This window comes from Mus caroli, unplaced genomic scaffold (assembly GCF_978045245.1).
Source record: "Mus caroli unplaced genomic scaffold, Mus_caroli_1 scaffold_9, whole genome shotgun sequence".
Classification (NCBI taxonomy): domain Eukaryota; kingdom Metazoa; phylum Chordata; class Mammalia; order Rodentia; family Muridae; genus Mus; species Mus caroli.
The window spans coordinates 128367021-128393332 of NW_028227264.1; the positions used below are offsets into that span (position 1 = coordinate 128367021).

Below are 26312 nucleotides of genomic sequence, written 5' to 3' on the forward strand. Positions count from 1 at the left end.
AGTGTGCTCCAAGGGCGCGCCTGTCTCCACAGTCTCCTGGTGCTGGGGTTACAGATTTGAGAGGCCCTGCCTGACCTTTATGTGAAGACTGGGAATCCTAATTCAAGTTTTCATGCTTGTCCAGAAAGCATACTGGCTGAACCATCTTTCTAGTCCTGCTTTTATCTTTAATACATGGTAAAAAGGAAAAAAAAGAAAAGAGTCACAAAAAGGAAATGTTTAAGAAGAGTTCAAGGCCAGCCTGCAAGGCTAGACTGACTTAAACTTCCAATTTGATCACAGTGACTCTATGAGTTCTAGGCTAGCCTGGTCTACATAGGCAGTTTCAGGATAGCCAGGACCACATAGAGAGATGCTGTCTCCAACAACGACAACGACAACAACAACAGCAGCAGCAGCAGCAGCAGAAACAACAGCAGGTCTCATCTTTGATCCCTTCACGTTGAAGCTCATGCTGCCTCCGCTGCCTCTGCTGCCTCCTAACTCTTTGCTCTTATTGATTTTTCTTTGTCAGGAGCAAATGGACCTGTGAAGCTGAGGGATTTGCTGGCCTTGGATCCCTGAGAAGCAGGAATGTCCAACTCTACGGAGCAGCCTTGGGCCTATGCTAATCTCTTTAGATACTCTGGCTCTCACGATGCCAGGAGGCAGACCCCAGAGCAGTACAGAGAGACATCTGGCCTTCAGCAGAGAACTCTGGGGGTGGGGTGGTGATATTAGGGGCATTTTTGGCTTCTGCTCTTTGGTAGGGCAGGAGTTAATGGTGAGTTGCAACATCTCTCTGGCTGAGTCACCTCCCACTGTCCCCCCAACCCCCATTCTCCACAGTTGAAGGCTTATAAAGAGGATCAGAGGCTGACAGCAAAGACCTGGAGGTAAGAGTCCCTTGCTTAGCCCTGCTCCTCCAAATTTTCAGAAGTCTCAGGCCAGAGGCAGCTTCTGGAGCTCTTGTCTGCTGGGATCATGGACTGGCAGCAGCTGTGGCTGGCCTTCTTACTTCCCATGACAGTCTCAGGCCGGGCTCTGGGGCCTACAGAGAAGGAGGCAGTCTTGGTGAGTCCTCTGGGCAAAGGAGGGCTCAGAGCGTGGGAATGACAGGGATACCCATGCTACTGTCTTCTCTAGGTTTTCCTCTTGTCCTCCAACCTACCTGCCTCTTCTTATTTGCTCTGCATCCTGATCTATGTAGTCTGTTCTTTTCCTTGTCCCATTTGAGGCCCCTCACTCAGGCATACAGTCCTTCTGTATCTGTCACCTCATATCTGGCCTGTTAGTTCATTTGGATTGTTTGCTTGAGACATGGTCTCACTACGTATCCCTGCCTGGCCTAGAACTTGCTATGCAGTCTAGGGTGGACTTGAACTCACAGAGATCTGCCTGCTTCTGCCACCTGAGCGTTGGGGTCAAAGGCATGCACTACCACACCCAGCTTCTTTGAGGTCACTTGGAAGCTTAACCCTGAGACTAACCCTCTTTCAATCTCCATGTTGTTATAGGATTACCTGTTGCAGTATGGGTATCTACAGAAACCTCTAGAAGGAGCTGATGACTTCAGGTTGGAAGATATCACAGAGGCTTTAAGGTGAGGCTTTAAGGCCACAAGGTGCAAGCTTTCACAGCCGAGGTGTCAAGTTCTTCCCTCTGTCCAGGTCCACCTCTGCTTGACTGTAATGCACAGCAGGTACTTGTAGGATGGTAATGTTACTCAGGTTGGTGGAAGGTGAGATGACCCACACAGGACATGGGTGGTGGTACACAGCTGTGATCTCAGCACTGAGGTGGCAGAGGCAAGCATTAAAAGTTGGAGATACCAGGCGGTAGTGGCGCACACCTTTAATCCCAGCACTCGGGAGGCAGAGACAGGCAGATTTCTGAGTTCGAGGCCAGCCTGGTCTACAAAGTGAGTTCCAGGACAGTCAGGGCTATACAGAGAAACCCTATCTCAAAAAAACAAAACAAAACAAAACAAAAACAACAAAAAAAAGAAAGTTGGAGACTAGGGCTGGAGAGATGGCTCAGGGGTTAAGAGCACTGGCTGCTTTTTCAGAGGTTCTGAGTTCAATCCCTAGCAACTATATGGAGAGTCACAACTGTCTGTAGTGGGATCTGATGCCCTCTTCTGGCTTTCTTAGGCACTTGAACATACACAAACAACATTTACGTATACAGAAACATACAGAAAAATGAAAATCTCCTCCACGTCCCCTTCCCACCTCCCCCTCCAAGGTTTCTCTGGGTAGCTCTGGCTGGCTGCTCTAGAACTCACTCTCTAGACCAGGCTGGGCTTGAGCTTAGAGATACACCTGTCTCTGCCTTTGTAGTGCTGGGATTAAAGGTGAGTGGCACCACCACTCAGCTAAAGGCTGTTTAACAAAAGAGCCGGAGACTAGCCTGGACCACACTATGAGTATTTATCTTTATTTTTCATTTTTATTATTACTTTTTGATTGTAGCTTAGACTGGCCTGGAACTCCTGGGAATCTGGCTGTCTCAATCTCCACTATGCTACAGTTATAGTTATGAGCCACTATACTGAGCTAGAGTTATTGTCATTAAATGTTTTAATGTATTGCTTTTAACAACTTCATGTATGTATGTATGTATATGTATATGTATGTGTGTATGTATGTATGTATATATGCATGTATATGTATATGTGTATGTATGTGTGGGTTTGTATGTGTATGTGTGTATGTATGTATGTATGTATGTATATATGTATCTACATGTGTATGTATGCATGTGTGTTGGCCATTCTTGCCCCATTACTCTCTCATTCCCCTTCATTCCTTCTGAATATTTTCTTCCTTATTCTATTTTCTTTGTGACCCACTGAGTTTAATTAGAGCTGTTTGTTTTAAAGGTTTTTTTTTTTTTAATTGCATTTATTTTTTCTGTACGTCTGTGTGGGTATAGGTGCACATGCCATGGTACATGTGTGAAGATCAGAGGAGAAGCAGTGAGAGTCACTTCTCTCACTTCTCTCCTTCCACCATGTGGGGCCTGGGGATTGAGCATATGTAGTTAGGTTTGGCAGGTAGTGAGTCCTACACCCACTGACCTACTTCACTGGCCCATTTTGATTAAAAAAATTATTTTAGATTTATTAATTTTATGTATAAATGTATGTACACCCCCCTGCATGCTTGGTGCCTGAGCTGGTCAGAAGAGGGCATCAGACCCTCTGTAACTGGAGTTTAGGATGGTTATGAACCACCATGTAGATGCTAGAAACTGAACCTGGGTCCTCTGTAAGAGCAAAAATTCTCATAGCTGCTGAGTCATCCCTCCCTCCAGTTCCCCATTTTGATTTTTTTTTTTTTTAAGTTTTTTCGAGACAGGGTTTCTCTGTATAGCTCTGGCTGTCCTGGAACTCACTTTGTAGACCAGGCTGGCCTCGAACTCAGAAATCCGCCTGCCTCTGCCTCCTGAGTGCTGGGATTAAAGGCGTGCGCCACCACGCCTGGCCCCATTTTGATTTTTAAAACAGGGCCTCATGTAGCCTGGGCTGGTCTTGAACCTGCTGCGTAGTGAGGATGACCTTGAACTCCTAATCCTCCTGTCTGTCCTGGGATCACTGAATGAGCTACCATGAACACGCAGCCAGTCCTTGTCCAAAAAAAAAAAAAAAAAAGCAAAATGAGGGTGGTGAGATGGCTTAGTACTTGAGAGTAATGGCTGGCCTTGTAGAGGACCCAGGTTCGGTTCCTAGCACTCACATGGCAGCCCATAACCATCTATGACTCCAGTTTTATGTCTCTATAGGCTATACACATGGAGTATACTTACATACATGAAGGGAAAACACCCATACAAATAAAATAAAAAGAAAACTATGTCTTAAAAATAAAAACAAACCCAAACAGCTAGGCATGGTGGCTTGCATCGTTAATCCCTGTGCTCAGGAAACTAAGGAAGGAGTACTGGCATGAGTTTGAGGCCATCCTGTGTTACAAAGTGAGTTTGAGGCCAGCCTAGGCTTTAGAGGGAGAGACTTTGTCTTGAAAGATAAACAAAATGAGAAACACAGCCCATGGATCTGCCCAGGCCAGAGCACTCCTTTGGAGCACTACTTGGAGGCTCTGTCCTTCGTAGCTAAAATACTGATAGGAACTTACAGCCCACAGGAGGTACTGCATGTGTAAAGTTATGGATTGAAGTTGTCCCAGTGTAGGCTGGGAGGGGAGTCCAGCTGACTGAAGTGGGTACCCTGGTGAGACTGTGCAGGGAGATGCTCCTGAGGGTGGCTAGGGAGTGGAGTTGGGGTACTCACTAGAACAGAAAGCTAGAAGGTGTGGAGGGAGGGGAGGGAAGCAACACTTCAGGGCAGTCTTCCTCAAAATGTCCTGAAAACAGAGTTGGAGTGCCGCCATTTCTACAGACAAAACCCCAGTTATGAGCACTAGAGACTGCAGTGTCTGTGTCAACTTCAGAGACTTTGTAACCATTCTTTGTCATTACTTTGGGCACAAGGAGGCCAAAGTTCGATCTTCAATTTTCAGCCATTTCAGATCCACCTGCCCTTGTAGACCTCTTTTTCTCTCCCTCTCTTTCTAGAACTTTCCAGGAAGTATCTGGACTGCCCGTTTCCGGTCAGATGGATGATGCCACAAGGGCCCGTATGAAGCAGCCCCGTTGTGGTCTGGAGGATCCCTTCAACCAGAAATCTCTTAAATACCTGCTTCTGGGTGAGGACTGAGCCTGGGAAGGGGAGGAGAGGGCAGCCTGAGTGTTGGTGGCACTGGGATAGTCTGGAGTCTTCAGTGCCTCTTAAGGAGGGCACTGAGTACCCTCACCCTGGGCAGCTCTCCTGGTTGTGTTTCTAACTTCACTTTCTGGTCCCTTAACCAGGCCACTGGAGAAAGAAGAACTTGACATTCCGCATCTTCAATGTGCCCTCCACCCTCTCACTTCCCAGAGTCCGAGCAGCCCTGCATCAAGCCTTTAAGTACTGGAGCAGCGTGGCTCCTCTGACCTTCCGGGAGGTGAAAGCTGGTTGGGCTGACATTCGCCTTTCTTTCCATGGCCGCCAAAGCCCGTATTGCTCCAATACCTTTGATGGGCCTGGTAGGTACTGGTTCTTAAGCTCTCAACTTACAGACCTCACCAATACACTGTCTTCTTGAGCCAGTTACCCTGGGATCTTAAAGTTCAGGTTGTCGGTTTTATCTGCCTATACCCTGTAGTCCCCAGAGGTGCCATTTCTCATACAGCTGGGCCCTTTCTAAGTTTCCTCTTGCAATCTTATGCCTGGCTTTCATTTCCTCTCTTAAACTTCACCTGAGAGGGGACTGAGTCACAGAGGAGAGGTGGCTGGGGAGGTGACGATTCTATTTTGGGCTTCCCTGAGTGATGCCTGGGAAGAAGCATCTAAGCTAGCTATGATGTGAACTAGGTTTCACGCTCGGGCTGACATGAAACCCACTGTGCTTCTGAGTCTGATCCTGAGCTTCTGATCCTCCTGTGTCTATCTTCCAAGTGCTGTGATTACAGGTGTGTTACCACTCTTGACAGCAGCTTATATAGACTCCGCAGGGTGTGCTGCTCTCTAACATTACTGTCTTGCCTTTTCCTTCTGTCCCAGGAAAGGTCCTGGCCCATGCTGACATCCCAGAGCTTGGGAGTGTACACTTTGATAAAGATGAACTCTGGACTGAGGGGACCTACCAAGGAGTGAACCTGCGCATCATTGCGGCCCATGAAGTGGGCCATGCCCTGGGACTTGGGCACTCCCGATATACCCAGGCACTCATGGCTCCTGTCTATGCTGGCTACCAGCCTTTCTTCAAGCTGCATCCAGATGATGTGGCAGGGATCCAGGCTCTCTATGGTGAGCATAAGAGTCAGTCTGAATAATAACTCTCTAGGCTCAAGGAGACAATACTTGCTTTCATGGGCGAGAAATGGCTTGGCCTCTTTCTCTTCCTCTGCCCAGTTCTTCAAGCTATTCATCTTCAGAAACTGTCTCTATTTTTGACTCTTTTATATCTAATCATCCTTCCTGGACTTTCTCTCCTCACACCCTAATTCTTTTTTGTTGTTCGGAGACAAGGTAGAGATTATGTAGCTCTGGCTGTCCTGGAACTTGCCATGAAGCTCTGGCTAGCCTTAAACTCATGGAGATCCACCTGCCTCTGCATCCATCCCTTGTGCTGGGATTAAAGGCATGCATCACCACGCCTAACAACCCCATTCTTGAAGATGCAGAGTATACATTCCAGGAAATTTCCTCCTTGCTGAGGCTTCTCAGAACTAAGCTGTGTCTCCTGTATCTCCCCACCACCAAGAGAAACTTCTTAAAATTCCACTTCCTCTCTCTGTGAGGCCATTGATGAAAATGTACAGCCGACCAGCAGAGAAGCTGAGTGTTTGGACTTCTTTGGCTACATTGTTTTACTTCACCTCACAGGCAAGAGGAGCCCGGAGACAAGAGATGAGGAGGAAGAGACCGAGATGCTCACTGTGTCTCCAGTGACTGCAAAACCTGGTCCCATGCCAAACCCCTGCAGTGGTGAGGTGGATGCCATGATGCTGGGTGAGACCCTTTCCACAACAGGCTGTTGACAGGCAATGGGGGCAGTCTATTGACTCCAAGACTTAGACAAATAGAGATGACATGGGACTGTAACGGAATTGGGGGTTGGACTCCAGGGAAAATGTGTAGCATGGGGAGGGATCACTCAGAGCCAAATTTAAAGAAGACTAGGGTCCTTTCAGTGAAATCTTGCTGGCATATGCAATGGTATCTGGGTTTGGTGGCTGATTATGGGATGGATCCCCGGGTGGTTGTAGTCTCTGGATGGTCCATCCTTTCATCTTAGCTCCAAACTTTGTCTCTGTAACTCCTTCCATAGTTATTTTGTTTTCTATTCTAAGGAGGAATGAAGTATCCACACATTGGTCTTCCTTCTTCTTGATTTTCTTGTGTTTTGCAAATTGTATCTTGGGTATTCTAAGTTTCTGGGCTAATATCCACTTATCAGTGAGTGCATATCAAGTGACTTCTTTTGTGATTGGGTTAATAGCTGTCTCATGTGAGGCTATGCCAGTGCCTGGCAAATTCAGAAGTGGATAGTCACAGTCATCTATTGGATGGAACACAGGGACCCCAGTGGAGGAGCTAGAGAAAGTACTCAAGGAGCTGAAGGGGTCTACAATCCGATAGGTGGAACAACAATACGAACTAACCAGTACCCTCAGAGCTCTTGTCTCTAGTTGTATATGTAGCAGAAGATGGCCTAGTCAGCCATCATTGGGAAGAGAGGCCCCTTGGTCTTGCAAACTTTATATGTACAGGGAATGCCAGGGCCAAGAAGTGGGAGTGGGTGGGTAGGGAAGCAGGGCAGGGGGAGGGTATAGGGAACTTTCGGGATAGCATTTGAAATGTAAATGAAGAAAATATATAATAATAATAATAATAATAATAATAATAATAATAATAAAAGAGGGCTAGGTAGTTGGGCAGTTGGGCAGTGGTAGCACACCTGTTTGATCCCAGCATTGGGGAGGCAGAGACAGAAAATCTCTGAGTTTGAGGATAAGAGTCTACAGAGTGAGATCCAGGACAGTCAGGACTACAGAGAAATCCTGCTTGGAAATACAAACAAACAAACAAACAAAAGATACCTGGGTAAGCATTTACCATGGTTGCCACCTTATAAAAATTCATGTGGCAGGGCAGTGTGGCACATGCCTTTGATCCCAGCGCTCCGGAGGCAGAGGCAGGTGGATCTCTGTGAGTTCAAGGCTAGCATGGTCTTACAGAGTAAGCTGGATTACACAAAGAAACCCTGCCTGGAAAAACAAACAAAACAAAACAAAACAAAACAAAACAAAACAAAACAAAACAAAACACACATGGAAACATAACAAAATGGAACTTGTTGCAATGCTTATTAGAGAAGGCTTTGCCCCTGGTTGGAAGAATTTTAAAAGCTACCTGGAGTGGAGCAAGAGGTCTCCAAGGGGAACAAGTTGACCGACTGGAGGGCTCTGAACAACAAAGGAGGGGCTCATCTCTATGCTGTCCCTCTCTGCCCTTTTCTCTAGAAGCTGAGTGAGGGTTTTATTTTATTTTTTTAATTGAAAAGCCCATCAGAGACCAGTAAGGAAAGCACTGGAGACACTCATGAGTCATTATTTTTTTAAACTTGTTGACATGCTTCTGCTCTCAGGGCCTCGTGGGAAGACCTATGCTTTCAAGGGCGACTATGTGTGGACTGTAACAGATTCAGGGCCAGGCCCCTTGTTCCAAATATCTGCCCTTTGGGAGGGGCTTTCTGGAAACCTAGATGCTGCCGTTTACTCTCCCCGGACACGACGGACTCATTTCTTCAAGGGTAAGTGGGGTTCTTAGGTCATATTTAAGGGCGTGGTCATTAAAAACCTTTGAATGGGAGGAGGCATTGAGAAGTTTCTGCAAGGGGGACCCAAAGGCCCATCTGATGACAGAGGTGGCTTGCTCTTCCTTTGACCACTCTCAGGAAACAAGGTGTGGCGGTATGTGGATTTCAAGATGTCTCCTGGCTTTCCCATGAAATTCAACAGAGTAGAACCCAACCTGGATGCAGCTCTCTACTGGCCTGTTAATCAAAAGGTGTTCCTGTTTAAGGTATAACAGAACTGAGGGTAATTCCTTCTGAGGAGGGACACAGTCTCATCCTTAATGGGGCTGAACTTCTACAGTTTGGGTCAGCTTCTGGAGTCCCTAAGTTCTTTCCTCATTACTTTTCCCCATCTACCCCAAATTAGGGCTCAGGATACTGGCAATGGGATGAACTGGCCAGAACTGACCTTAGCCGCTACCCTAAACCAATCAAGGAACTGTTTACTGGAGTGCCAGACCGACCCTCGGCAGCTATGAGCTGGCAAGATGGCCAAGTCTACTTCTTCAAGGGCAAAGAGTATTGGCGCCTTAACCAGCAACTTCGAGTGGCGAAGGGCTATCCCAGAAATACGACACACTGGATGCACTGTGGTCCTCAGACTCCAGACACTAACTCATCAACCGGGGACATTACTCCTTCAACCACAGACACAGTCTTGGGTACCACTCCATCAACCATGGGCTCAACCTTGGACATTCCCTCAGCTACAGACTCTGCCTCCCTCTCATTCTCTGCTAATGTCACCCTGCTAGGGGCCTGAGAACTATTCAGTGGGCACTAGGCCTAATGTCCCTAGATACTCCACTTCTGGATACCACATTCCTGTGTTCCGAGAAGGTGTCCACTTAATTCTGAGTCAGTCTCCAATTCCTGTTTCTTCTTGTCATATAGCTGTTTCAAGTGTGACATATAGTCTCTGGTAGAGGGAAACTGTCAATCAGGAGGGTTTTCTTTGTTGTTGTTGTTGGTTTTTTTCTTTTTTTTGACAGTCTCTCTCTACACAGCACTGGCGGTGGTTATCAGCTATCCTGAAACTCTGTGTAGATATGTAGACCAGGCTGCCTTGAACTCACAGAGATCCACCTGCCTCTGCCTCCTGAGCGCTGGGATTAAAGGCCTGTGCTACATGCCTAGCATTTTTTTTTTTTTTTTTTTTTTTTAGATTTAAGGCATGCGTTACCATGTCCGACTGTCAGCTGGGGCTTTAGCTGACAGGAGGCAGCAGCTAACAGCTGGGTATTGAATACCTGGGTTGTGTTCTTCCAACATAAAGTGCAAAAAAAATATCATGGCCAGTAAACTGAGCTTGGGATTTGGAGTCCTTGAGCCACCTGACTATGTGCGGCTTTGGCTAGCTAATTAATCCTGTCAAACCTTGGATTCCCTATTAACAAAGTAAGGCTAATATCAATGTTACAGGATTGTTATATTAGATGAAAATACTGTATGTGAAGTATCTGACAGACTCTGGAACATTTGTGTTTAGGTAAAGGCTAGCTTCATGTTCCTGGGAGAGAACTGAGTTGTCTGGGTATATTCATGTATATGTATGATATGTATGTGTGCATTATATATGGTAGTGTATGCCATATAGGTGCCATAGCAGATCTTTGCGGCGGGGTGGGGGAGTAGATTAGCCTTGTTTCGTGGTGCAAAGAAAGTAAAAAGCAGCGATAGTAGAGACGCATCTCCCCAGGTAAATTTTCAATGTCATTTTATTTCCAAATTCCTTGTTCTTCCTCCCTCTTATTACAGATCTGCTGCTCAGGGGAAAGATATATTTTCTTTACTATGTCTGGGAAACTAGGTAATAGACCTTGGTCAGGAGGATCAGAGGAGGGAGAGTTAGAATGGTCAGTAGCTGGGCCCGAATTCTGGTTCAGGAGGAAAGCTACTTTAAAAAGACAGAAGGCACTTGGCTACAGTGCAGCTCCAAAGACCAGGCTCCTCTGAGAAAAAGGTCAAGGAGCCAGATTTTGGAGAGAGGGGAGCTGAGGCAGATGCTGTGGTCCTCCTCCACTGAGGAGAGGGGGAAAGCAGCATGGAAGATGGAGCCCCCCACAGAGGTAGCAGGATTCACGAGTGTAGGGTCCAAGGAAGAAAGGCCAACCAGAAGTCCAATCACCCCCGAGTAAGGAGCCGGGGAACTTCTGTGCCATTCCTCCTGCCAAAAAACTATCACTGTACCGGTATGGTGGTGCATGCCTTTAGTCCTGGTACTGGGGAGGCACAGGCAAGCAGATCCCTGTGAGTTCAAGGCTAGCCTGGGCTACAAAGTGAGTTGCAGGACAGCCAGGGCTACACAAAGAAGCCCTGTCTTGAGAGACCAAAACCCCAATCTAACCAAACAAAAACAAAAACAAACCAAAAAACAAAACCCAAACAAAACAGGTTTTTGGGAATGGGTTGTAGTTCAGAACACTTGCCTAATATGGGCAATGCTCTGGGCTCCACCTCAGCATTACAGAAATTAATAAAAAACTATTTTGGGCATACCTCCTTGTTTCAGAGTCAGTGTCTCTAGGGACCAGGGCACCTCTACTACTGGACAGAGGTAGGTACTTGTACTTTTTGTGTGTGTGTGTGTGTGTCCCCGCCCGCATCTTTATAAGAATTTTCTCCAAAAGTCTCTAAAAGGGTTGGTCTGGGCACAGAACCTATTCCCAAGTCTAAGAGGTAGGGAAATCTGTATGGGTCCTATGGGCTCAGGCCCTATCCACTTAGAAATCTCCTGCCCTCACCAGGGGTATCAGGGTCACTGGAGGTTAGGCTCAGGTATGGTCAGAGTGAGGTGTGGTAAGCAGGCCAGTGGAGCTGCAATCAGAATCCAGGTCCAGGATAGTGTGGGGGCCTGGGGCCTGGGTGCCTGGTACCAGCTCACACTCTCGAAGATTCTGGAGATAACTCTATTTGGATACAGGGTGGAGAGGGTAGAAAAAAGGTTCTGTGTCAGAGCCCCCACTCATCCTGGCCATCACTTGGTCACCACCCCTTGCCCCCAACATGGGTGTCCCACCCTCCTACTCACTGGAGCTGGCCTGTGAGCAGGGCTCCGGATATTGGGGGGAAGCTGGTTCCGATAGCTGCCTCCACACAGTCCTGTCCCAGAAGGGTTCCGATGCCTCTTAGCCTCTTGCTGCTGATGGATCCGAAGGAGCTGGAGATGCCTTTGCTGGTGGCTCAAGATCACTGTTGGGGAGGAGGTAATACAGATTCAAGGGGGATTCTTTAGGCCCCGAATACCAACCCCCAAAAGAACCATACACCACAGAAGTCCACTTGACCTTACTGCTGTGGGTCTCTCAAGCCTCAGCTTCCCTTCGGTTGTTAGATTTTCTTCTACATTTTTCTCCTATCCTTCTCTGGGATTCCTCTGCCCTCTCATAACAGTCTTGAAATAACTGTGCTCTGCATCTCCTGGCGATTTTCCTTCTCATTCTACCCAGACTTCCTTTGGCTAGTTCAGCTTTAACTTTCCTTCAGTGCCCTGCCCTGCCCTGTTTGACGTGAGATCCTCCCCAGTCCTCATCTCTCCATCTTTCCCTCCCCTCAAGTATACGATCCAGGGACAGAAGCAGGGGCAGGCTGGCTGCTTTTTGTACCACAGCACTAACTCACCATTGGTGCGGCTCCCACGGTCCTCAGCCATGAGTTTCCACTGGGCCAGTGTTCCAAGAGCCCCCAAGACTGGCCAGGTTCCCAGCAAGACCCAGCTATACCAGCAGAGAGGAAGCAACTCTGGAAGCGCCTGCAGGCGTTCACCCAGTCTAGTGCCCAGTGCCAGTCCTTCCAGGAAGTAGTCCGCACAGGCCACCAGCACCGCAGCACCTAGCAGTGCTGTGCCCAGGACTGTGAATGGACGTGGCCACCGAAGTGTGAGCAGGGCTCCCAGCAGTGCCAGCCCCATCAGTCCGCCGACCGGCACCCAGGCTGAATGCGGCTGGTAGATAGGTTCAGTGCCCAGTAAGGTTCCAGCACCCAGGGTCAGACCTAGCAGGAGACCGGTCAGAAAGAGCCCGACACTGCGGACCAGCATGGTGACCAGGCCGCAGAGGAGTCCGATGCCCAGTGCTATGCCTGCGCTCACCTCCAGGCTCAGCTGTGTCTCTAGCACCCGCTCTTTATGGCACAGGAGGAAGATCACCAGGGCTCCTGACAGCAGACCGGAGAGAAACATCACTGCCTTGAAGCAGCGGTAGCCTGGGGAGGGAGGCAGGAGGCATTAAGACGCAGGAAGGGGGTCCTACAGGGATGGTTCTGGTGTATTGGGAGAGGGACAGTTAACCAGGGAGCAGAAGCCAGGTACAGCACACCGTGGCAACCTCAAGGAAAGGGGAAAGAGAAGTGTAAGCCCAGTGATAGAAGGAGGGAACTCAGAAATTCCGTGGGGATAGGTAGAGAAACCAGGAGGCAGAGTGGATGCACTGTGGAAAAAAAGCAGGACAGCATCTAGGTCCTCCAGCAATGGTACATGGGAAATCACCACAGACTGATTCAGATTCTGGGGAGAGTTGAAATCTCCGGAGGGAGGGATAAACTAGGAATGGAATTCTGAGGTAGGAGACAGAGGAAAAGCCCATAATGGAGGCAAAGGTGAGAGCCAGAGGGTACAGTATGGGCAAGCAGAATAATGGGAAGCTGGGAGAGGCAGGATGGAAAATTCTGAAGGTAGGCATCTCCTAACAGAGGAGGTGAAGTGGCCTGGGAGCGAGGAAGACATTTGGCATCATTCTTGAGGGTAGCAGTGTTGGGAAGCTGCCCCTGCCCCCCACCCCACCCCCAGGCCCTGCCCTCTCTCACCAAAGCAGCAGTAGATGATTCCGAAGCAGCAGCAAAGGGCACACACAAGGGCAGGGGCCAAGTCGAGGCTGTCCTGGGGTTCTAAGACACATCTCGGGGCTGGAGGCTCTGGGAGTTGTTGGTTAAAGGGCCTTGGGTGAGATGTTATAGTCAGAGGCAATGAGGCTTTTTCCATGGTAGAAGAGAAGGTGGTCACAGAATGGAAGGTTGGAGAAATCTCCTTTCATCCATCCATAGCTAACTGGCAGGGGCTGGTAAACCTGGAAGAGAATAGAAAGCAGAAACCACACATCTTGGGGATTCTGTACTTCCATTTCTTTTGAAAAAATGACTTGTTCCAACTAAAAAGCAATTCCTCTCATCTGCAGTTGGGATTCAATACTAAGCCCTGTTGAACCAGAGTAGGGTTAATAACATGGGAGAGGAAGGAAGAGGAGAGGATGAGTCACCTTAGGGTCTCAGAACAACTGCTTACCACCCTGCAGGGCTGAGGAGAGCAAAGGGGTGGGATTGCTTCCTTAGACCTCCAGCTTCATCCAGCTCCCAGAGGTCCTAGGCACAGGGGTGGCCATCGGCCCCCCAGGCCTGGAGTTGCTCTCTAAACTTCTGCAAGTCGGAGCCCAAAACCTGTGAGCTAAATACAACCCCCATGGAAGAAAGGGAACAGACATTTAAAAGTTTCAAATAAGGACTTAAAGAGTCACCCAGTCAGCCTCTGTCCGGATTTTGAAGTCTTGGCTTCATGCCGAGATGGAGTGGTTGGGGAAAGCCGAATACAGCCAGTCCAAATCCCATCGCCCTACATGGAGTAAGCAGGCGCCTTGCCCACAGATAATCTCCTCACATCTTGGTATCCACTTGCTATTAGCCTCAAACTCGCACGGGAATTGTTCCACCCACCCTCTCATCCAGGCACGCCTGGGCTGCCAATGGGATTTGATGCTGATCCTGAAGGATCACTGACGAAGAGGTTGGCATTGCGGGAGTAGGGTGGTGCGGATGCACTTTCCTTCTGCCGTCTTTAGGGTACTGAGGCTGAAGGACTGGAGAACTCCCGGGGCTCTTCTCAATCGCTTAAGAGTTTGGGACGCAAAACAAGGAGAGACCAGGAAGGGTGTTAACTACTCACCACCCTGCAGGGCTGAGGAGAGCAAAGGGGTGGAATTGCTTTCCTAGACCTCCAGCTTCATTCCAGCCCAGGGGTCCTAGGCACACGGGTGGCTGTTGGCCGCAGGCACCCCCTTGGGCTACTGTGCTCTGTTGCTCCCTAAACTCAGGCAAGTCGGAGCCCAAACCCAGGGAGCTAAATGCAATTAGCTTGGGGGCGGGGGTGTGTGTGGGGGAAGGAGACAGGGAGTGTGTAGGGGGGGGGGGGAGATGACATCACGGGGCGGGCCCCCTCAATCTTTACCTCTGTCTGTGGGGGAACCCAGGCTATCCACTTCTCTAATCTAGGAGGAGGGACGCCCCCTAACCATAGCAATGAAGAGTTTTGTGATGCCCATCAAGACTAAGATGGAAGGTCTCTGAATGTTAAGGAGATTAATTACCAACTTAACGTTTTCAAAGCCCAAATGGGGTCCCAAAGCACCCGCTGGTCCAACTTGGTTTCTTCCACTTCCCAGAGAATTGGAGTATTGTCTTCTGGGGAACCGGGTGGTCGGGATCCGGGATGCGCAGAAGGGTTTTTAACTAGTGCTGGGTGGGGGTGTTCATGGGTGAAAAAAAAAAAAAAACTTGTGGAGCAAGACGGGCCTGGCAGGGACACTGGCAGAACTGTAAGGCTTTAAAGGAGTGCAGACGAGAGGTTCCATCAGGGTCTGCGTAGGGGTGGGGGAGCGTGCTGGCTTCGACCCAAAGCTTACTATGTAAATGAGATGCAAAGCAGCACGCAGATGAGTGCGGGGTTCTGTTATTACGCTGGACTAGGTTCTGAGCTCCGTGGAGCCAGGTTCCCCTAGCCGCATTCCCTGGCTCGGCCCTTGCGCCGCGTTCACAGGGGGCGGATCGGCGGCGTGGAAGCTCGCCAGTTGGGTCCAGGAGAAGTGTCGCGTGTCTTTAGGGAGCTAGATAGTCCGGGACACACACTTCTCCGCACCCTCTTGGCTGGACAGCCGATGGGGAAGGGTCTGGGCGAGCAGGGTCGCTGGCTCCTCTGCTTGCCCTGGGTGTCTGTCTGCACGCCAAAGACGGTGTGTGCTTCGGCAGCCATCCTTCATCTCCGTTTCAGCAGCGACGACGAGGAGTACAGTCCGCAGGCTTCAGCTCGCTTACGACCGGACCTGCGTGGCGGCGGAGGGCCCTTTAAGGGGTGGGGCCGGATGCTCTAGCGCCGCCTCCTCGATTGACTCCGCGCCAGCCGCGCAAGCGAGCGCCTCGGCCAAGCGCTTTTCTCTTCCCTTCGCGACCTTTTTCCCCCCGGTGACCCCGGAAGTGGAAGTAGGCGGCTGTAGCGGGGACGGAAGGCGGAAGCGGAGCGTGAGCGGGAGGCGGAGCCGGGGGAGCTGCTCCTGTAGCTCCCCCTGGCAGCTCCCCCTGGAGCAGCTCCCCCTGGCCTCAGGCGCAGCTGCTTGAGGAGGGAGGAGTTACCGCCGCTGCTCGGTACGTCGCCTTCGCCCCTGGTACCCAGTCGGTGGGTTCTCGGGTGATCTTTTGCAGGGGCACCTCGAAGCTCCGCCCTCAGCTTTTCCTCTAGCCCTGCACGGTCCCCACCCTTTTCTGACAGATTGCGGCCTCCCTCTTTCAGGCAGTCTTTTTTTTTTTTCTTTTCTAGGAGTAACCCCCCACCCTCCGCCGCCCCGACCACACCCTTTGCGGCACCCCCCCCCAACCCCCATTTCTCAGATTGAAGATTGTTAGCTTCTTGGAGGAAGAAGAAAAAAAAATTTAAGATTTCGGGAGTAAGGGGGTTTCTGAGGTCCGGGTTGGTGCAAGCAGGTTTGTGGTTTGTCTAATTCACGTTTATTGTTAGAGTTAGCGAATATCCGACCCCAAAGAATTTGAGCTAACACTGCCTGGGGAGTGTGTACATTGAATATGTCATTTTGAGATCGTTTAACTCTTGGTTCTATCCTTGACCATTCCCAACTTGATATCTTTGTTACAGGCAATGATGGCAGTGACCTAAAATCCTCAGGAAGTCCCGGGGTCATGGCCCAGAAGCACCCGGGAGAAAGAAGGTTGTGTGGAGCCCACCGCAGTGGTGGTTCCTCCCTCAGTACATCAGGATCCTCTGTGGACCCCGAAATACTTTCATTCTCAGGACTCAGGGACTCAGCAGAGACTGCTCCTAATGGTACACGATGCCTCAAAGAGCACTCCGGCCCTAAGTACACACAGCCTCCAAATCCAGCCCACTGGTCGGATCCAAGCCATGGTCCTCCAAGGGGTCCAGGACCACCTAGAGGAGGAGGCTACCCTGATGAGAGTGAGACAGGTTCAGAAGAGTCAGGAGTGGACCAGGAACTCTCAAGAGAGAATGAGACTGGGTACCAGGAGGATGGGAGTCCTTCTTTTCTTTCCATTCCATCTGCTTGTAACTGCCAGGGAAGCTCTGGGGTCCCCGAAGGGACTTACTCCGAGGAAGGAGATGGCTCTTCTGGCAGCCTTTGCCACCATTGCACCTCTCCAGCCTTGGGGGAAGATGAAGAGTTGGAAGAAGAATATGATGATGAGGAACCTCTTAAATTTCCCAGTGATTTTTCACGTGTGTCCAGTGGAAAGAAACCCCCGTCCCGGAGGCAGAAGCACCGTTTTCTGATCAAGGAGGATGTTCGGGATAGCGGACGCAGAGAACCCAAGGCCCCAGGTCGCCATCGGCTGGCCCGAAAAAGAAGTCAGACAGATAAGCGCAGAGGCCTGGGACTGTGGGGAGTAGAGGAACTATGTCAGCTTGGACAAGCAGGCTTCTGGTGGCTGATTGAACTTCTGGTATTGGTGGGAGAGTATGTGGAAACCTGTGGCCATCTCATTTACGCATGCAGGAAGCTGAAAGGCAGTGACCTGGACCTTTTTCGAGTCTGGGTGGGGGTCTGGGCCAGGAGACTGGGGGGCTGGACCCGCGTGACGTTCCAGTTTCTAAGCCAGAGCTTCTTCTGTGTGGCGGGGCTGCTCATCCGTATTCTTAGGGTAGTGGGTGCTTTCCTCCTCCTGGCTCTTGCCCTCTTTTTGGGATGTCTACAGTTGGGCTGGAGGTTTTTGGTGGGACTGGGCAACCGGTTAGGCTGGAGGGATAAGACCGCCCGGCTGTTCTCTTGGCTGGGTTCTCCAGCCTTGCATCATTGCTTGACTCTGCTGAAAGATAGCAGGCCATGGCAGCAGCTGGTAAGGTTAATACAGTGGGGCTGGCAGGAGCTGCCCTGGGTCAAGCAGAGGACTAAGAAACAGGGCAATGCACCAGTAGCTAGTGGGCGATACTGCCAGCCTGAAGAGGAAGTGGCCCGACTCTTGACCATGGCTGGGGTTCCTGAAGATGAACTAAACCCTTTTCATGTGCTGGGGGTTGAAGCTACAGCCTCTGACACTGAACTAAAGAAGGCCTATAGGCAGCTAGCAGTAATGGTGAGTATCCTTTGCTGCTTCCTGTTGCTCTTTCTCCATATTTTCTGTTTCAGTTTTTAGGGAGTGTAGAGTCAAGGGAAGGTGAGCAGGAGGCCAACTTGAAGGTGAAGGATTTCCTTCCTTTGTTTTGTTTTTGAGTTAGGGTTTCACCTTGTAGACGGACTAACCTGGAACTCGTGATTTCTCCTGGCTCCATCTGTGAGTGCTATGACTTACAGGTTTTGCCACTATACGTAGCTAAGGGTAGCTAGCATTCTTGGGAAAGAGTCTTAAAGGCGTTTCTCTGACTAGGAATTTGACTTTTCTCCATCTTAAGTCTTTTGTCGTGAGGTCTTTTTTGGGGGGAGGGGGTGTAATATAAAAGGAAGGGTGGACTTACTCTGCAGCAGCTAAGTGCAGCTCCTTTCCTTAGGGTCGGGAAGAGCCTAGTCAGACAGCCCTTTAGTTGCTATCACCTGACCAAAGGGATGTTTGTTTTGTTTTGGGACATGGTTTTGCAGTGTAGCTCCAGCTAGCTTTGAATTTGTGATCTTCCTGCCTTTGCTTGGGAAAGGCTGGGTGCACACATACAGCACCATGAATGGTAAAGGAGGAATTTAAAGAAAATATCTTTTTTTTTCCCTTTTTTTTAAAGATTTATTTATTTTGTTGATATGAGCACACTGTTGCTGTCTTCAGACACACCAGAAGAGGGCATCGGATACCATTACAGATGGATTTGAGCCACCATGTGGTTGCTGGGAATTGAACTCAGGGCCTCTGGAAGAGCAGTCAGTGCTCTCAACCACTGAGCCATCTCTCCAGCCCCCAAGAAACTTTTTATTGATTCTTTGTGAGTTTCACATTCTGTACCCCAGCCCCACTCATATCCCTGTGTGCTCTTGAAGCTTCTCACCTAACACACACCACACGCACACATGCATGCATGCACATACATACATACATACATACACACATACACGCATCCTAAACAAAACAAAGCATGGAAAATGTCTCGTCATGGAAGTTGTAGTGTGTTGTTCACAGTGTCCCACACTATACACCTCCAACCACACATCTTCACTTGGAAAAGTTCATTGCAGTGAGTTTGGTTTGAGGTCTCTGGCTTTTGTGACACCACCAATATTGGATCCTCACCAGGATCCTTCTGGTTATCCTGTTGCCTGGTGTCATGGGGATCCTGCTGCTTTGGATCAGCATGACCAGCCTTTTTATGTGCCCCAACAGTTCATAGATGATGTAAATTTTGGAGTGTATCAACTCAAACTCCTGCATCTGGGCCTGAGTACCACTCAGGTACCCAGGGGCTCTGGGTGACCTCCTCTGTCCATACTGTGTGGCGTGGACTTCTGTGTGTCTGTGGCCCGCCAGTGCTGTGTGGTGGAGGGCAGCTCTCTGGGTATCTTCCCAGCCCCTGCATGGCAGTCAGCAGGTCTTTGAATATCTACTGACTAACCACTGCCACCAGCACAGTCCTGGGATACTGTGATGACTTCTTTGTCACTGACCTCAGCACAGCAGCCAGAGGTCTCAGCCCAAAGCAAATCAGGAAGAAATTATCTTTTTAGGTTTATTTATGTGTATGAGTGTTTACTTCAACACATGTACATGCATCACATGTGGCCTGGTACCCAAACTGATCAAAAGAGTGTGGATCCCCTGGAGCTGGAGTTACCGATGGTTGTGAGCCACTGTGTAGGAACTGGGACTGAACCTGGGTCTTCTGTAAGAGTATCAAGTGTTTTCAGCCACTGAGCCACCTCTCCAGCCCCAAAGGGAGATTTTTTTTTTTTTACCATGGAGAAAATCTGCCTCTTCCTAGAGAGGCAAGTGTGGACCTAGTATAGGAGTGTTCAGGATGTGCGTTTGGGTGGTTATTCCAGGACCAGGAAGAAAACAGCTGTTTCCTTGTGGTATTGGATGGAGTCCAGAGCCTTGTGGATGCTAGGCAGGTGCTTTCCCACTGAGGTACATACACTTTAACCTGAAAACAGGAATTTTAAGAACAAGAGTATGAGCGGGAAGAAAAAAGGAGCACAAGTCAAGAGAGAGATATGTGTATCACGCATATGCGTAAGAAGATATGATTGGTTTTGTTAACTCTGTAGGTGGGAGTTTTGATACACTATATACCACTTTTTGGCAGTGCTGGGGATCAGAACCAGAGCCTTGCTCATTCTAGGCATGTACTCTATAATCGAGCTAAAGCCCCAGCTCTGCTATTGCTATTTCTGTATGTACAAGTAAAACTACATTATGAATATAAGTAATATGTATAAAACCACACCTGAGGCCAACTTGTACTGACTCTATGGGTCTGAATCATTAAAACATTACGATTTTCAAATTACTATAGTGGCTGTATGATATAAAGAGGAATGGACACCCAAGGCTTTCCCTGACAAAGGTTCAGGAAGACCCTAGACTGATAATTAGCAAGGAACTAAGTTTAGTGGGAAGTGCATTTCTTGGTGGATGGCTTGGGATATTCTTAGAGTGGTCAACAATTACTTCCCCCCTTAGATTGTAATAGTACTAATAGTAGTAGAACCCCTTTGTTTCACCTTCAGAACTTTTACCACATATCTTCTCTTGGTCAATATCATTCTTACAAACATTTTTGTTTTCCAACTTCCTTTGGAGTTATTGTCCCATCCTTTATGTACCCGGCTCTACCTCAAAGATCTCTGTTGTTCTGGGATAGAATTTCTGTTGGCTTTTCTTATATAACCTAGGCTCCGGTATGAGTATGTTTACTCATATTCATATTAAGCTTTTATATTAGTTTGAGACTGTGAAGTCTAAAAGCATCCTTTTTATTTGGCATAAGTGATGATACTCATCTCTATACTTCTGGGAACAATCAGGATGCTGTAGGAAGATGGGTTATTATTTGTTGTGGAGAAAAGGCTGAAAAAGCATATAAAAAGGCTGAGATTATAACTGAAAGATTGATATACTTTCAGTTCTGGAACAGAGAGGCAGACTAGTAGAAGGTTTCAGATAAAGGCTCTCTTAGTTATTGTTTTATTGCTGTGAATTTACAAGAAGGCATTTTAATGGGGGCTTGCTTATGGTTTCAGAGAGTGAGTCTAACACCATCATGGCAGGGAGCATGGCAGCAGAAAGGGGTGGTGCTGGAGTAGTAGCAGAGAGCTTACATCTGATCTGAGGGGGAGAGTGGGAGGGAAGAGTCAGGGAGATGGGAGCCGAGAGAGGGGAGACTGGCTCTGAACTCTACTGCTTTATCATCCAGAGTGCTGGAGTTACAGGAATGAGCTTGTACTTCCAACTTTGGATAAGGAATTTTGAAGTTGGATGAGTCTGAAGGTGTAACATATTGAAAACTTTTATATTAAGACTGCTAATAAAACTAAATGCAAGGGCTTTAAATGTCAGGTAGGGTGGCTTACATCCCTGTTTGTCTGGGGCTAAGGAGTTTGCTTATACATGGGACTTTTGAGCTAATCTGGCATTTAAACTCAGATCTCTGCAAAGCTAAGAGTATTTGACCATTAAGCTATATTGATTTTCTGAAGGATAATGAAAGAGAACTCTTTGATAGAAGAATATCTGTGAGGAGGTAGAGAGATGGCTTAATAGTTAGGAACATGTGCTTGTAGGAGACCTAGGTTCAGCTCTCAGCACTCATGCTGGACAGCTGCAGCTACCTACAACTTCAACTTCAGCAGGATCTGTTACCGATTAAAAGTCTTTTCTGTTTGTTTGTTTGTTTGTTTGTTTTTGGGTTTTTTTTTTGTTTTTGTTTTTGTTTTTTTTTTTGAGACAGGGTTTTTCTATGTAGCCCTGGCTGTCCTGGAACTTACTCTGTAGACCAGGCTGGCCTCAAACTCAGAAATCCGATTGCCTCTGCCTCCCAAGTGCTGGGATTAAAGGCGTGCGCCACCGTGCCCGGTGCACCTCTTAAAAATCTTAAGAAGAGGGGCTGGTGAGATGGCTCAGTGGGTAAGAGCACCTGACTGCTCTTCCGAAGGTCCAGAGTTCAAATCCCAGCAACCACATGGTGGCTCACAACCATCTGTAATGAGATCTGACTCCCTCTTCTGGTGTGTCTGAAGACAGCTATAGTGTACTTACATATAATAAATAAATAAATCTTTAAAAAAAAAATCTTAAGAAGAGATAAGGGGCTGGATTTAGAAAAGGTTAGAGGTTGCTCATGTAGAATAACAAAGTTCAGTTCCCAGGATTCACAGTGGCTTACAACCTCCTATAACTTCCATTCTTGGGGACCTGACACCTATTTCTGACCTTTGGGGGCACCAGGAACACACCTAGTACACATGTGTACGCACACACACATACACACACACACATGACCTGAGATGGGGGAGGTTGGAACGAGTCTGTGATGCAAACTTTTTGTGTTTTGTGTAGGTCCATCCTGATAAAAATCACCATCCCCGGGCTGAGGAGGCCTTCAAAATTTTGCGGGCAGCTTGGGACATTGTCAGCAACCCAGAGAGGCGGAAGGAATATGAGATGTGAGTTTGAAATGGGACATTTTAGGTAAAGTAGATGGAAAAATCCTCTATTGGAAGGTCTTGTGGGTGGAGGCTATCAGGCAGAAAGAACTTAAATTTTTATTTTAACTTAGCAGCCTCTACAGCAGTTGTTCTCAACTTGTGGGCCATTGGCTCCCAACAACCATTTTGCAAGGGTTGACTATCAGATATCCTGCAACCAGATATTTATGTATTTTATTATTAATATATTATATAACATAGCAAAATTATACTTAAAAAGTAGCAACAAAAATAATTCTATGGTTAGGGGTCACCACAGCATGAGGAACTGTATTAAAGGGTTACAGCATTAGGAAGGTTGAGAACCACTACTCTAGAGGCATCCAGATCTGTCTCTCTTTGTGCATTAATACTCTCTGACTTACGAAGCCTTTCTCTTTTTAGGAAACGAATGGCAGAGAATGAGCTCAGCCGGTCAGTGAATGAGTTTCTGTCGAAGCTACAAGATGACCTCAAGGAGGCAATGAACACGATGATGTGCAGCAGATGCCAAGGAAAGCATAGGTATGAAACAGGACAGCAGGAGGATAACAGCTATACTAAGGGTTAGGTAACCAAAGACCTTCCTGGGAGTGCTATTGATGATCATGGAGTACAGACTGACTCCCAAGGTTTCTACTTTTTCTTGCTACTAAGCAATTGAGGATTTAGGGCTGGAGAGATGGCACCAAGGTTAAGAGCACTTGTTCTTTTCCGAGAGGATCCAATTTCGGCTCTCACACTTACAACAAGTGGTTCACAACTGTCTGTAGCTATAGCTCTAGCCAGACACCTTTGGCTCTGAGGGCATTTAGTCATGCATGTGCTCACAGGCACACATATACATAACTTAAAAATGATAAAAACAAATTTTCAAAACAAAAAAAGATTGAAGGTGGAGAGATGACTCAGTGGTTAAGAGTACTAACTGTTCTTCCAGGGACCCCATGTTTAATTTCTAACAACTATATGGTGGCCTATAGCCATCCATAACACCATTCTCAAGGGATCTGATGCCCAGTGTCCTTTTTTGGCCTCCAAGGGCACCAGACATGCATGTGGTACACAGATGAACAAACACTCATACACATAAAAAAAAATTTTTTTTTTTTTTGTTTTGTTTTTCAAGACAGGGTTTCTCTGTGTAGCCCTGGCTGTCCTGGAACTCACTTTGTAGACCAGGCTGGCCTCGAACTCAGAAATCTGCCTGCCTCTGCCTCCTGAGTGCTGGGATTAAAGGCGTGCGCCACCGCCTGGCCTAAAAAAATTTTTTTAAAAACAAAGTAAAATATGGTACTCTGATTCCATCCATTAAAAAAAAAAAAAGGCATCAAAGTCCCTAGAACTAGAGTTACAGATGGTCATGAACCACCATGTGGGTGGTGGGAATCAAAACTATGTCTTCTACAAGAGCAACAAGTGCTCTCTTAACTGCTGAGACATCTTTCCAGCTCCTGAATTAAAAAAAAAAATCTTTAAAATTACACTTACTTATGTGTGTGCATTTGCTTTCATGCATGCGTGCGTGTGTGTTCGTGCTGTGCGTGCGTGCATGTGTATACAGAGGTGCATTATGTATGGAAGTCCCAGGACAACTTGTTGGGAGTTTTCTTCTTTGGCCACATGGACCTACAGAATTGAACTATGGTCACATGCTGGTGGTTGCAGAGGTCAGAAAAGAGACATCTGCAACTGGAGTTAGAGATGGTTGTGAGCCCTCCTGTCAGTGCTGGGAACTAGACCTGGGTCCTTGGCAAGAACAACAGCACTCTTAGCCCTGAAACCATCTTCCTAACCTTTTCGAGATATGTTTTAACTGCACTGGTGGGAATGTCAGGTTGGCCTCACATGTAATGTGATGGCATTCTTAGCTTTTGAGTTGGTGGAAGCTAGTGTGTATTACTACACTGCAGAAGGGCTTACCTAATACTCAAGGCTGTGAGGTGAAACACAGGTGGCAGAGGATGGATGGCTATCAAAGGGGTGAAGATAGTCCAAGATAATTTGCCTAAAGACCTGCAATATTCAGATTCCATAGTCAGTATTAGTTCTAATCAGTCACCTTTGTAAAATCTTTAACATAGGTGTGGCTTTTGGGTGTGTGTGTTATATAATAAGCAGCAAGAAAAAAAGAAAGGGTTTGAGGATTTATAGGTAGTTAATGGTTGCTGGAAAAGAGAAAAATTCTTAAGTCGTATAGCCACTGATAAGGTGCCCATGCCCTTGTAAGCAACCCTAATAAAACTGATTAGGTCACTCCCTGCCTCCCAACAAAGGATAGGACATGAAAACAGAACTGTAGTTTTAAGGTGTAATGGGAATGGGGGGGGGGAGAAAGAGAGAAAGTAGCAGGGGGTGCATAGGATCAAAGTACAGTGTGTGTATGTATGAAAACATAATCAAAGCTGTTATTGTCTATAATTGTTATATGCTAATAAGAACAAAGAAAAAATAGAGAAATATGAAATCAGAGTGTGGAAACATACCCTTGAATACCAGCACTTGGAAGTTTAAGGTGGAAGCATTACATGTGTAAGTGTAGCCTGGGCTATACACCAAGACCTCAGAATAAGAGAGTTGAAGGCAGAGGCTAGAGAGGCAGGTATTACAGCTGAATAAAGATAACTTTAATGTTTGGGCCATTTTTGACAGTAATGAACATTTGAAAAGTATTAAGGATTTACTGTGTTGGGTTGTAGGAGGTTTGAAATGGACCGGGAACCCAAGAGTGCCAGATACTGTGCTGAGTGTAACAGGCTGCATCCTGCTGAGGAAGGAGACTTCTGGGCAGAGTCGAGCATGCTGGGCCTCAAGATCACCTACTTTGCACTGATGGATGGAAAGGTGTATGACATCACAGGTACACTTCTAACCTCCAAATACAAGATCTTATTTCATCTCATTTGCTATGAATTAATGTTTTGGGTAATTATCTTTGTTTGCAGAGTGGGCTGGATGCCAGCGTGTGGGTATCTCCCCAGATACCCACAGAGTTCCTTACCACATCTCATTTGGTTCTCGGGTACCGGGCACCAGTGGCCGGCAGAGGTAGGTGATACTTTTCACACCTACTATGTCAGTTGTATGGTTTCAGATGCCTTGTTTTCTAGGAAGTTTGGGCACTGACTCGGTGTGTAGTTAATTTTGGAAGCCGACTATAATGTCTTCTGCCTCTTTTCTCCCCCAGGGCCACTCCAGAGTCCCCTCCTGCTGACCTACAGGATTTCTTGAGCCGGATCTTTCAAGTACCTCCGGGGCCAATGTCCAATGGGAACTTCTTTGCCGCACCTCACCCTGGCCCTGGGACCACTTCAACCTCTAGGCCCAACAGTTCAGTACCCAAGGGAGAAGCCAAACCTAAACGGCGGAAGAAAGTGAGGCGGCCCTTTCAACGATGACACCCCTTCTCTTCCTTCCTCAAATCAATGTCAGGGAGTCAAAAGGGCTGTGTACAGCACAGGATGGAATTTGATTTATTTTAAAATACTTTAAAAAGGGAAACATAAATTGTTCACTCAGTACTTAGAGGAAGCCCATGACCTCTTCTCCCTCTTCCCCAACACCCAGGAACTGAATCTTGTTTTCTGACAATACCAAAGAAATAGGAGGTGGTTAGAGCAAACTTAGGGGCTGGACCTAGTCCAGACAGTACGCTTCTGAGGTGTGGGAACTGGGGATTTCTCTGGGGTCTGTATGCCTTTATCTTATCATCTGCTCTTAAGAACAGATGAAACACACCCCCTTTTAAATGAGTGTATGTTATTTCTTAAACCCATATCAGGGGTTCCCCTCCCCCCTTTACCCTGATATACTAGCTAAAAGAAAAAGCATGTAGCCCTAATTTTGGAGACACAGAACTCAAGAGTGGAAACTGATTTTTTCCTCTGACTTTCACTTTATGGGTAAGACACCTAACTTCAGGCTTGTTGTTGCAAGGATGGCCAAAATTAATTAATTTTTAAAAAGCAGATTTATGCCCTGTGCCCTTGGGTGAGGGGGAAGGATAGAGGGGTTCCCAGAGGCCCCCTTGTTAGCCAAG

General features: G+C 47.7%; 3 protein-coding genes across 6 annotated transcripts; 2 read left to right on the forward strand and 1 right to left on the reverse strand.

Annotated features, from left to right (window-relative positions):
- Positions 1–795: 795 nt before the first annotated feature.
- Mmp19 (matrix metallopeptidase 19) lies at positions 796–10882 on the forward strand. 2 transcript variants are annotated; one of them, XM_021174840.3, is made up of 9 exons: positions 796–875; positions 1497–1582; positions 4558–4688; positions 4852–5067; positions 5585–5830; positions 6410–6535; positions 8175–8339; positions 8484–8611; positions 8752–10882. In XM_021174840.3, exons 3-9 carry the CDS (start codon positions 4598–4600, stop codon positions 9145–9147), a joined length of 1368 nt encoding a protein of 455 aa, XP_021030499.1. In that variant the 5' UTR covers positions 796–875; positions 1497–1582; positions 4558–4597; the 3' UTR covers positions 9148–10882. The 2 variants fall into 2 exon arrangements, with proteins under 2 accessions (XP_021030499.1, XP_021030498.1); XM_021174839.3 differs by having other exon boundaries at positions 828–1053.
- Positions 10085–15481, reverse strand: LOC110303667 (transmembrane protein 198-like). Of its 3 annotated transcripts, none has more exons than XM_029482720.2 (5): positions 14738–15481; positions 13188–13447; positions 12006–12587; positions 11416–11576; positions 10085–11293 (listed from the first exon to the last, which is right to left on the reverse strand). In XM_029482720.2, the coding sequence occupies exons 2-5, from the start codon at positions 13360–13362 to the stop codon at positions 11159–11161; spliced, it is 1053 nt and encodes a 350-aa protein (XP_029338580.1). In that variant the 5' UTR covers positions 13363–13447; positions 14738–15481; the 3' UTR covers positions 10085–11158. The 3 variants fall into 3 exon arrangements, with proteins under 3 accessions (XP_029338580.1, XP_021030500.1, XP_029338579.1); XM_021174841.3 differs by lacking the exon at positions 14738–15481 and adding an exon at positions 14317–14474; XM_029482719.2 differs by lacking the exon at positions 14738–15481 and adding an exon at positions 13663–14303.
- Dnajc14 (DnaJ heat shock protein family (Hsp40) member C14) lies at positions 15461–26148 on the forward strand. Its single transcript, XM_085843299.1, has 7 exons — positions 15461–15788; positions 16294–17747; positions 22146–22252; positions 22679–22798; positions 24973–25133; positions 25219–25321; positions 25461–26148. Exons 2-7 carry the CDS (start codon positions 16338–16340, stop codon positions 25669–25671), a joined length of 2112 nt encoding a protein of 703 aa, XP_085699425.1. The 5' UTR covers positions 15461–15788; positions 16294–16337; the 3' UTR covers positions 25672–26148.
- Positions 26149–26312: the final 164 nt, after the last annotated feature.